Genomic DNA, 11,508 nt, shown 5'->3' on the forward strand with positions numbered 1-11,508 from the left:
CCAAGAATAAAACCAAACCATCTAAATGCCAGAAAACATTGAGCTATTTGGTACAAATGCTATAAATGCAGGGATCTGTTTTATTCCACTCCCTCAGGCAAGAAACCAGAGCCTGTGATTCACTCTGAGTTTCCATCAACAACCCAAATGGTTTTTCAAGCCACAGAAAACATCTGAACAAAGTGTTTCCAGAAAGAGGGTGTCATCTCAGTAACATTTAAATGATGCATGCTCTAACAAACAGCAGAGGATATGTACTCCAGTTCATTCACTGATGTCTTCTGTGTTCGTTTGTCAAAGACACTAATGTTTTAAATAAGCCTTGGATTGGTTTTCCACATTAAACCAGAACATTATGATTTATTTTTTAATTTTTTTAGGCTTAACATTCAACTGCACAAATGTAGTATTTATTTTTTTTGTCTGGTTTTCCTTTCGTCAAGCTTTGTGTGTTATAAGATCCAATGCTTGAGCCCTGCATTATTAAACAGTTGTATAAAAAAACCAAATGCAAACTCATGACAAACACAGCGGAAGCAAAGACTCAATAAATATTTTGAGGAAATATCTCATCTGTATATTACCAAGCACACAAATTCATTTTCTTTAGATGGAATATTATTCATTCAGCTTCTCCATTTCCTGTAACCTAATGAATCTTTTTTTATTCCTATCCTCCAGGCGAAGTGCCAGAGATTCATGCTGAGGATGTCCACTGGGAGCTTTAGCAAGTGCCAAACAAGATCAGACCCTCATCACCTCCACCACACAAAGACACGCCATCTGCCTTTGACCCCAAAACCATTCAGACTAAGAACAACTGTCCACTGACTCATCACATCATCATGTCACTGAAACTTAGATATAACGGTTTCAGCCTTTTAATAATCACACAGGAAAACACTGCCACAAGCAAAAATCCCCACTTGAGTTATTCTCCTCAAACTACTGTTAAACGAAGTGAATGAATCATGTTGGTTTTTGTATAGGCCTAGCTTCCAAAGAACAAAAGCTGTTAACAGCTGTCACACTGTTCTTGACTGAAGGTGGCAAACAAATGCAAATGCAGCTACTCATAAAGTGGGAAACCCCTCAACAACTCTTGTGTCATGTATAAGATAAATGCAGCGTTTATCTCATCAGCTGTCTCACCTTACAGTTGCAGTTTCCACTCAGTATTTGCATTTTCATTGTTAGTTACTCATAAGCAAATTTCATTGTACAGGTCATCATTTTTAGTTTTCCCATTTACTTATAATTCTTAGCAACCTTTTAACACAAAAGAACGGACATAGCATCTATCTACATGTCATATGTTGACTGAAATATTGCATGTAAAGAGCTGAAGCAGCTAAAAAATATTTCACCTTTTCTACATGTTAATGTGTGAAGGAAGGTAGAATATATTGACTATAGAGGCATACTGTACTGTTAAGTAGGCATGTTTTAATTATTCATTAATATGCCCTTTAAGAATCACTAAGGGTGCTGGGGGCAAGTCAGTGACAAATTTAAAAGGGAATATAGAGCCGGTGATCCATCATCTCTGTGGAAACCACAGCACACTGGATTCTCTGAGGTGAGCTTGTTGCTTGGTGATGAAGCTTTGGAAAAAAAGACTGGCTGCGGCAGCTGCTCTCGTAGGGAGGCTAACACAATCTGAACTGATGGTGGAAATAAATAAATACATGTTCAGAAATGGTCTGGGCTCTTTGTAAATGATAATGCTACATAAATACCAAAGTTTACATTTTCATTTAAAACCAGGACGATCCTTGTGTATTTTATTCAACACATTTGAGTCTGGTTCAGCTTGTTCATGGTGAAATATTGCCTGTGAAGAACTGAAACAAAGTGGTTGAGTTCTGAGCAGAGCTTTAGAAGACAGCTGAAATATGAGCTCTCTACGAGAGTTGCCAGAGGCATTTTTCTTGCTCCAAATCCATCTTAAAAGAAGGGCAGATGACGTATGAGAAGGAATGGTTGCAATTAACTTCCACTTAAAATAAAACTACAAGTTTGAATGCAATTGAATTTAATATATATTTATACAGGATGAATATTACACATGTACGCTGTTACCATTCGTAAAACAATACCAAAAGGGAAAAATAAAATACGCAATTAAATTAAGGTGGTTGAGGCATAATAAATAACCATTAATCCGGCATTTCCTGGGGTTCAGCTCCAGGTTACTTTTGAAATAATATGACTCACTGGCACCTAAATAAACAAACATTGGAACAGATCCACTTACAAGGCTGAATAATGGCACCAGTCATAATTTGCACTCTTTTGGTGAACCCACTGTTGTCCAATAAACAGCTTGAAATTTTAAGAAACGACTGGTAGCAACATTTAATACATTCCATAAAATTGTCAATAAAATAGATAGAATCCTACACCACTAATGATTACTACACTTCTCACTCATGTGAAGGATAACAGTCATTTTTCCCTCATACACAAACCGGGCGTCTGAAATCCCACCGATTCACGGGAGCACCACTGAGCTTCGGGGTTTAAGCTTTTCCGGGTCAGAGTTTCCCTCCCGCTTTTACACAGACATATGGGACACCCACACAGCCACGTAGTAAGAGTCCTGAGTTTCAGCTGCAATTGTTTCCAACGCCTGCTACAGGATGAGTCTCTGGCCCAGAATTTTGCGGTTAATCTCAGCCAAGGCCACCGAGAACACAAAAGCCTTCTCATCGGAGAGGTTGGCATACATGTCAACCTCCTTTTCCTGTTTTTCTGTGAAAGAAAAGAAAAAAAAAATCATTACAAAAACAACCATGACTGGTTTGTTATCAACAGGGAAATGTGCCAATTTATTATAGCACACAAAGCGTAATTCAACTACCAAAAGGGCAGAACTTCATACTAATGTAATTTAATTGAAACTCATTGCTTAAAGTGAAAAGCACAGCAGATCTGCAGTCGCTCCTCCATAGAAGAGCTGATAATGCATAGAAGCTTCCAACCCGGCAATGATTTATTCAGCAGAGAGTAAAGAAAGGATCATTAATCCACAATATGAAAGCTGTACACTTGGAAACAGTACAATGAACCACATGCCACCCTGATGGCTGCTGAATACTTAAGATTTCATTGTGTCCATGGAGATATGGTCATCTGTTGTCATTTAAAAAAAAATGCTTCATCTAAAACATACGAGGGTTGCTCAACACAGAGTTCTACTTAATATGAGACACTATTTGGTTTACAGCTAGGTGTGGCTGGGAGTGAAGACAGATGCAGTGGGATCAGTGGTGACACGCCAAAGAGGGGCTTTATTCTAAATGCAAATGTAAATAAACAGAAATCTCTAGGGGGAGTGTGAAATCAGAGAGGGGCATGATGGGAGTGAAGGTCAGATTGAGGATAGGGGTGGTTTACTGTCTCTGGACTCCATAACACAATTAACACCATCAAATGCTCCCAGTTTTGTTTCATACCTCCTCTTGGCGAGACGCTCCAGATGTGAGAACATACGTCAAAATCTTTCAATTCCTAACCCAGTATTACAGCAAGTTCTTTAAGATATTTCTTAATACTTAAGATATTTGAAACGCTACTAAACATTACTCTTTATGTTTTTGCTCATTTACTGTTTGACGCAACAGACAAGATGCATTTAAACCATGAAATGGAAGGGGAACCTCTTTTGGATGATGCAAAATGAGAAAATATAGATTCAAACTGGACAAAATGATAGAAACAGTGACGGACACTGAAAATAAATGCCACATCGATAGTGAAAAAAGGTGTTTGCAAAAACAGGTAGGAAACCTGTATTCAAACATTATTCACAAGATCCCTTCAAAGCACACTCAAACATTAACAAAAGCACTTTTCAAAGCAACAACCCTTTTTGTCAGCTTAAAGTACTTTTGTTTATATTCATATTCAAATGTTCAAAGAAATGTGTTGGTTCCACTTACATTAGTCTGTATTTATTTAAATACATTTACATATATTCCAAGAAAAGTTGATAAAATAAAGTTTATTATTATTATTGTGGACAATTAAATTGACATTATTTGACATCATTGTAAATACAAATGAAAAAATAACAGCAATAAATTCACCCTGGATGTCTACATTTCTTAATGTTAATGTTTATAGTGACCATAAATCTATAATGATTACTGTTCCCCAGACACGTGGGAGCAGCACATTACCTTTTTCTTCCTCCTGCTTCTTCAGTCCAACAGTTTTCGGTCTGCCTCTTCCTCTGCGGATTGGATCTGACTGACTGTTGGAACGGGGTCGCCTCCTATTTTCCATATCACTGGTAGGTGTTAAGTTTATCTTCTCTTTTCTGATTCTTTCTGTTCGTCTTCTCTTTGCGTCCAGTTGGTCTGAAACACAATCAAAAGGTTATAATATACAGTACTTGGTGCTGATACATTAATATTCTAGAGGCACAAACTAGCCACACCATCCCATAAACAGTTTTAACACAAACAGCAGCTCTCGTTTTCCTCACAGTCTTTAAACCCATCCCCCAATCATTATTGACAGACTAAAAAGGCAAAAGAGGGTCTGTGTGAGTCCACATGCAAATGATGTAATAAGCACAGCCATATACAGAGCTACAATCAGAGAATTAAGAGCTCATTACTAAAGGAAGTAGGCCTGCGTCTCTCTGAGGGAGTTTATTTATAGGACTCTTCAGGCTTTAAGTAAACGTCTTTAGTAACAGACTCTAGCAACCCTGTGTGAAGAGAGCTCATATGTTTCAGTGACTACACCGGAATAATAATAATAGTATATTGAAAGCTTTTTGAAAGGAAATAGCCTACATACAGAATTTGGCCAATTCTATACATAACTTGTCAAAGATCTTATGTAAAAGCATTATATATTTTTGCTCTTAATGTAAAAAAGGAAATTGTATATTAAGTGTTATTGTTATGGCTTTTATGTTCATTACATATTTTTATTACATCTGATGCTTCTTACAATTTTTTCATTGTTCACTCATTTATTTTGGTGTGACAAATCCATTTGAATACATATACTCCATGTAGCCTCTCAAATAGTATGAGCTAAAAGTTGCATTTCTAAAAATTATATATATATATATATATATATATATATATATATATATATATATATATATATATATATATAGTATATATATATATATATATATATATATATATATATATATTTTTTTTTTTTTTTTTTTTTTTTTAATTAGAACTATAATTAGAAACATGCCATTTAAATATATATGTATGAAGTACAGCATGTCAACTTTCCAAAAATAACTTTAAAAAAAAAAAATAATAATTTCATCAAATATCTTTCCAATAATCCAGGACTAGAATGATTGATGATTTAATAATCTTGGTGCAACTCCGTTCTGTGAATCTCTAATGGCAACCTTCTTTCCCCAACAGATATCTGAAATGTTTATATAATCAAGTATTTCCATGGCAGCCATTTGATTCTAAACGCTGTGATAAGATCTTCTTCTGCTCACTCCCTTTACAGGCCTGCTGTACGACTGCACGTTAACTCAGGAATCCAGGCCGTGTCAATAACCTGCACTAACAAGACGTGCTCTGTTCTACAGCTAATTAACACTGCGTAACTCCTTCACAACTATGACACAATCATGAAGACAGGGTTGCATCATGTGGGAATATTATTGTAAAATATCTGGAAAGCTTGGCTGTAAATTTGATCCAATATTCTTATCACATTTGTCTTGTTTCATATTGCAAACAACCCAATTTTTTAAATACATATTTTATTTAGGCTTTCATTTAATATTTTAAAATAAATTTTAAATTCTGAATTAAAATTCTCTTTCCAAGAAGCAAACAAGGCAAGGGCATGCAGGGTAATCTAAATAAAGTCTGTCCTATTTCAAATTGAGCACATTATTCTTAGCAGAGTGCAGGGTAGGCCCTGAATAAATACTTCTGCTAAAATGGAAATGTTTCGTTCAGAAACTATGGCTACACCTTTCCAATAATATAATACAAGTAGATTCTCACACCCTGCACATATTTACAAATGAATTCCGTATGTGACTTGCAGAAAGCTCAGAATTATTTGTACAGAAAAATGTGGGGAAATCACGTATACATCACACCACATTAAAGCATTTAAACAAAGAACATTTGTGCAGAGCATTCCAGTCATAACTCAATGTAACAATCACAGGCTGAGCCTGCGCCACCAAAAAAAACGCAATGCACACGCCAGCTGGGTGCTGAACAATAAAAATCATAAAACTTCAGCATGCTTGAGACTATCTGCCTATTTGATATGTACACACTGAGACATAGTTTTCTAGCTTATACAATATAACACTCATGACTGACCCAGAACCTGATATTAGTGCTTAAATATGAATTCCAAATAGAAGAAATTCAAATGAATCATTTTAAAATCACAAGTCTACCAAATTATTGTAAAAAAATAAAAATAAAATAAAACTGCACACTGACTGAAGTGTGCTCACACTATAAGCCACACAGATGTCACAGTTTAACAAGATCATGACAACCCAAGCTGGCCTCTTATCACTTATATAACACACGTTTAAAAACGTCTACAGACATCATTTTGTGACATCACTTCGCAAAAATCCCACCAATTAAAATACAACAAACCTTCAGTTCAACTTTGAGAAATGTATTTTGTATAATTTCATCTTTGGGCGATTTTATACATGACTTGATGTATCATAAAAATGAGTCAACTGAAATACTGTGACTAGCTTCTTGGTAAGACAGTGGCGGGAGGGGGTGGAGAAAGAGAGACGCGGCAGGAACAAGCTTTTCAGACAGGAATTAGTTTGCCCTTCCCCCATCTCTCTTAGCACTACTCACTCAAGCAAACAGCCATCACTGCACCACTCATTTCTGTATTCTCAACGCATCCTGCTGACTGGAAACTTGCCTTCTATGTATTTCCATTCACTAGCCCAAAGAGTCCAACACATACCGATAGTATGTATAAAAAAAAAAAAAAAAAAAAAAAACTTTTTATTTTCTCAGTCAGCATGGCTCACAAGTATAGCCTGAAGACACAGACTAACTGTGGCCGACTCATACAGGGAGATATTAAAGTAATGAAATGAGCAAGTGTTCATTTTTCAGTGGGACAGAAAAGTTAGCTGATTGATATCTAAAATTACATTCCATTGTTAGAATTTTAAACATCAATTCCGCAGCCGTCACTTTCCAGATCAACAGTCACATCACACATCTTGTTAAAGGCCACTTGATAAATATTTCAGGAGTACATAATTTAGCATAACATAATATAGGAATGATAGATATATATAAGGGTTTCAGATGCATAAAACATAAAAGATGCACAATTTACCCATTACTGGAGACCTCTCATTTAATTTGGCATTGAGAAGCTTTCGGCTTATGAAGACGTAGCCACAAGGACAGGATTTACAAGCCACAGGAATTGAGAGAGACAGGAGAGAAAGAGAACTCGGTGAACTTCGGTACACACTGAAATTTGTGTACAATGACTTACTAAATATTTCACAACACTGGAGGAAGAGCACTTCAATATTACGCATTTACAAAGGAGTAGATAAATATGGAGTGCCGGGGGAAAAACTGACACTGACTCCACAGTAAACAGGAAACATTGCCCTGATAGTTTTCTGCAGCTAAACTGATACAGTGACACAAAATACAGTCTCATGAAATGGTCTGCAATGACGTGAGTTCTGTTTGTTCAAGGGCAAAATAAACAACACATAATTCATCGTTTATATGTCAAAACCAGCATTAATATATAACTGTATCATCATTAGAAGCCTTTAGTTAACAGCATGTACATTTATAAGCAGTTTAATCGCAGAGCTCATCCTCCGTGATATTAAACGAGGCGAAAACAGACTGCATGAAACCTTTGAAATGTAATTGTTTTAATGCAGCAAGCTTGTAACAGCCTTACACGTTTTCATCGCCAAACTAAGATGGAAACCAAATTTGGTGGCTTATTATGTGATACGACACATATTATCAATAAAATCACTTCAATACAATCGAGAAAATGCGAAAACCATGTTTCACATCACGTAGCAACGTGGTTTGTAACTCACACATGTCTAATAAATAACTTAACCTCATCAAAGCACACACCGTATTAAAGATAACAACCCGGTGATTGGGAACTTGAGCAAAAACACAAATATATCATTCATTGACACACAACAGCTTACCTGTTGGTCACACTCCGGGCATGATTTGGTGGCCATTTTCACTTTCTTCACTTTGTTTGTAGACATATTTATAACGACGGGCTGCAAAAATATCCCTTGACCTCGGCGATCGTACTGTAAAACTTCCAGCTGCACCGAGGCACACAGAGAAGTGCAGCTGATCAGGAGCTCAGACACACCATCAATCGCTCGATACAGACTGCGCATGCGCGCTGCAGAGGCTCGCTCGGTCCCTGGCTGCCAGCTCACGTGACCCGCAGCTAGCAATGGAAAGATTAGCGCCTATTTTGCAGTTTTTACATATTCTAAAGTTGAGCACTGTGCGTCATAAAAGTAGCTTTGAGAGGGAGAACGGCAATAATAAATATTCTGCTGTCCGGGTATTTCCTTGATGCAGCCAGCACTCAAGGAGCATGCGCACTACAGCACGACAGTCACATGGGTGAAGAACAATAAGTGCTGAAGTAGGTGAAATAGATATGCTGGTTGAGACACTGCCATCACTTTTTAACATTATGGCTTGATGAAAACAATTGTTCGATGCGACGAAAATCGTCAATATTGAAAAATCTGACTAATAATTTATACTATCCTCACATGAAATACTTCAATAAATGGCACCATGTGATCAATGTTGTTTTTCTTTTTATGATTTCTTGTATTGTGTAACTGTAATGCTTGTACGGAAGTGTCTTTTTGTATGATCTGTATTACCTTTTCCTGTACCAAAAACACCATGAAACTGTTTATTTTTTCCTCACATTGATTTGGAAATTTACTCTTGAGGCTGAAACACCAACCTTAAAGGACAGATGATTTTCTTTTTGCTGAAGGCTATAATCAGTCTTTTTTTACATAGGTTACTTGCTTGCACAATGGCATATCAAAATTCACTAGAATATGTATAATAAACTTTTCTTAGCTTAAAAGCTGTATGACTAGTTGTGCAAGATGAGCATGGCAAGATTACTCTTTAACAACAGACATTTCTGTGAACAATATTCTCTACAACCTGGCAAATCGTTTATAGCTATGATTCAAATATTTGTGGGGGTTCTCTGGGCTGTGCCTTAAAACTTGTCCATTAGATAATACATGTTACATATCACATTTCATCGATATAAGGACTCTAAGCTACTCATTAATGTCATTGTTTAATTAGGCTGTGAAGTGAAGTGCTTTGTTTTTTTTTTTTTTCATTTTAACTTTTTCAAAATCTTGATGTTCCTGACAGACAACATCTTCAGCTCAGTTAATAGGCCTATTAATGTTCTTAGCAGATGTTTTCATATAACTGGCTTACAATGCAATCACATTTCATGCATGTATTCTGCTTTTTGTGCTCCAGTTAATGTTTTTGTTCTGTTGTTAAGGACAAAGCTCCTCATAACCCCACCCCCACCAACTGCTAGACATTTTTATACTCTTTATATATCTGACAACATGGGATACAGTCAAAACATTTGAAAAGTGTCTAGGAATATGTTTTGTATGTAATGCAATAGAAATGTAAGAGATGATCAGAGGGCTGTTTTTATTTTATAATATAAATACTTAATGGCACTAAGCTTAAGCAAAATGAAAAAGACACACACAAAAAAATCCTCCCATTTTATGCAAATATGTAATTGTAGCATCTGCAGATTTTACAGTTCTACCAGTCTGTCCTGTCTAAAGAAAGCATTTCCTTCATCGTGTTAGTCTCTGTTAGTATTACCCCAAAACACCACATGGCATGGACTGCTTTAGTGTTTTAAAATTACAGCAGAGAAACTGCATTTTGTCCATATCACTTGAAATACTAAAGCCTTCTGTTGAGTGCCTATTGAAAAAGAAAGGAAAATCTTAAAAGAATATTATGTGTGGCTCTGCAGACTTCATGGTTGTTGGTTGCACTGTGGGAATCTCATGTCCTCTTCATATGCTAAACAAGTCATTGTTCAGCACAAGGCTGCTCTTTTAACCTCTCACAAGATGACGTAGGCTACTGGTGCATAGGGTGTTGATGTTTTCTGAGAAAATGTGAATTTCGATCGGACTGAAAGAGAATCATGTTTGGTAACAACAGAGAAATCATATATTTATATAGTGAAAACACACACACACACACACACACACACACACACACACATATGTATATATATATATATATATATATATATATATATATTATAAGTGAAACCACTCTTATCTACCTGATATCTTATAAAGTAGCTTATGAATAATAATAAAAAAGCAACATGGAAAAAAAAACCCAATACGTATAAATAATCGAGAACCAGCCTTGTGTCCAACAGATGGCAGCATTTCATCCAGATTACTGAAATATTTTCACTACTCCAGCTTTAGAATTGAATTTGTGTATACTTTCCAAATAAAACCCACATTCATGCATGTATGAGATATTTTAACATAGTAGAATACTACGTTTAAAATGAACAAAAGCACTATGGTTTATGAACTCGACTGAAACTTTATATGATTTAAATGATTTATTCATTGGTTCTATTGGTTTATGGTTCTACACAAAATGTGAAAATTATTGATGAAATAATCAACTCACAACAGGTTTTTCAAAAAACTTTGGATAAGAAAAAATTAGATAAGAAAAAAGATAAGAAAAAAAAACTACAGTAGGCCTACAGTAAAATGTCAACTGGAGTGTTCCTCACTGCACTTCTGTGAATCGATGAGTTTTTGTAAGAAAAATATCCATATTCAAAACGTAATAATCACTTTAATGTAGCTTGCACTCACTGTTGTGAACGGAAGCAGTTCCAGGTGGATGATGTATGAGGTCATCATCCATCGGTCTGCTCCTGTGATGCCATTGCATGCATCATCTATGTCCTGGAGAAGAGTGACTTTTTTGAGTGTGCCTATTGTAAACCTTTCATATCCATGTGAAGACCCCCCCCCCCCCATTTTCATTTTCATTTTCATTTTCATTTTCCATAAAAACTATGCTTCAAGAGTAATGCAACTGTTAGTGAGTAGCATTTCATTTTGAGCAGTTGATAGTTAGATAATTTTAATGAAATTAATAGACACTCAATTCAGATGTAATGCGTGTTTTGCATTTTGAAATAGTAATACTTTGATGTTAAGTTGTGTCATTTTGAACCACTGATTTTAGCTCAGTGAACAAAAGATCTTTGGTTCATGTGTATTGTATCCAAGAATCTGGGAAAAGGGTTAAGTGCTTTGAAAAATTTGCGGTTGTGAATTATGTGTCTAGAGTTTTGAAAAAATGGCATGAAGGTTGTGTTATTGGTGCAAAAATTATTGTAAAA

The 11,508-nt window shown here is 35.8% G+C and overlaps 1 protein-coding gene across 1 annotated transcript; it reads right to left on the bottom strand.

Annotated features, from left to right (window-relative positions):
- Positions 1 to 2,018: 2,018 nt before the first annotated feature.
- LOC109093409 (UPF0547 protein C16orf87 homolog) lies at positions 2,019 to 8,431 on the bottom strand. The gene is made up of 4 exons (XM_019107139.2): positions 8,216 to 8,431; positions 7,354 to 7,447; positions 4,185 to 4,364; positions 2,019 to 2,754 (listed from the first exon to the last, which is right to left on the bottom strand). Exons 1-4 carry the CDS (start codon positions 8,420 to 8,422, stop codon positions 2,636 to 2,638), a joined length of 600 nt encoding a protein of 199 aa, XP_018962684.1. The 5' UTR covers positions 8,423 to 8,431; the 3' UTR covers positions 2,019 to 2,635.
- Positions 8,432 to 11,508: the final 3,077 nt, after the last annotated feature.

Source organism: Cyprinus carpio, chromosome B7, assembly GCF_018340385.1.
Source record: "Cyprinus carpio isolate SPL01 chromosome B7, ASM1834038v1, whole genome shotgun sequence".
In the NCBI taxonomy this organism is placed as follows: Eukaryota; Metazoa; Chordata; class Actinopteri; order Cypriniformes; family Cyprinidae; genus Cyprinus; species Cyprinus carpio.

Bases quoted from the DNA above. Each gene is read 5' to 3' on its own strand.
- LOC109093409 (XM_019107139.2), bottom strand. From the start codon at position 8,422: ATGCGCAGTCTGTATCGAGCGATTGATGGTGTGTCTGAGCTCCTGATC. The intron at 7,448-8,215 runs GTAAGCTGTTGT...CTGTCTCTCTCA, and splicing joins GCCCGGAGTGTGACCAACAG to ATTCCTGTGGCTTGTAAATC. The intron at 4,365-7,353 runs GTAAATTGTGCA...ATTGTGTTTCAG, and splicing joins TGAGAGGTCTCCAGTAATGG to ACCAACTGGACGCAAAGAGA.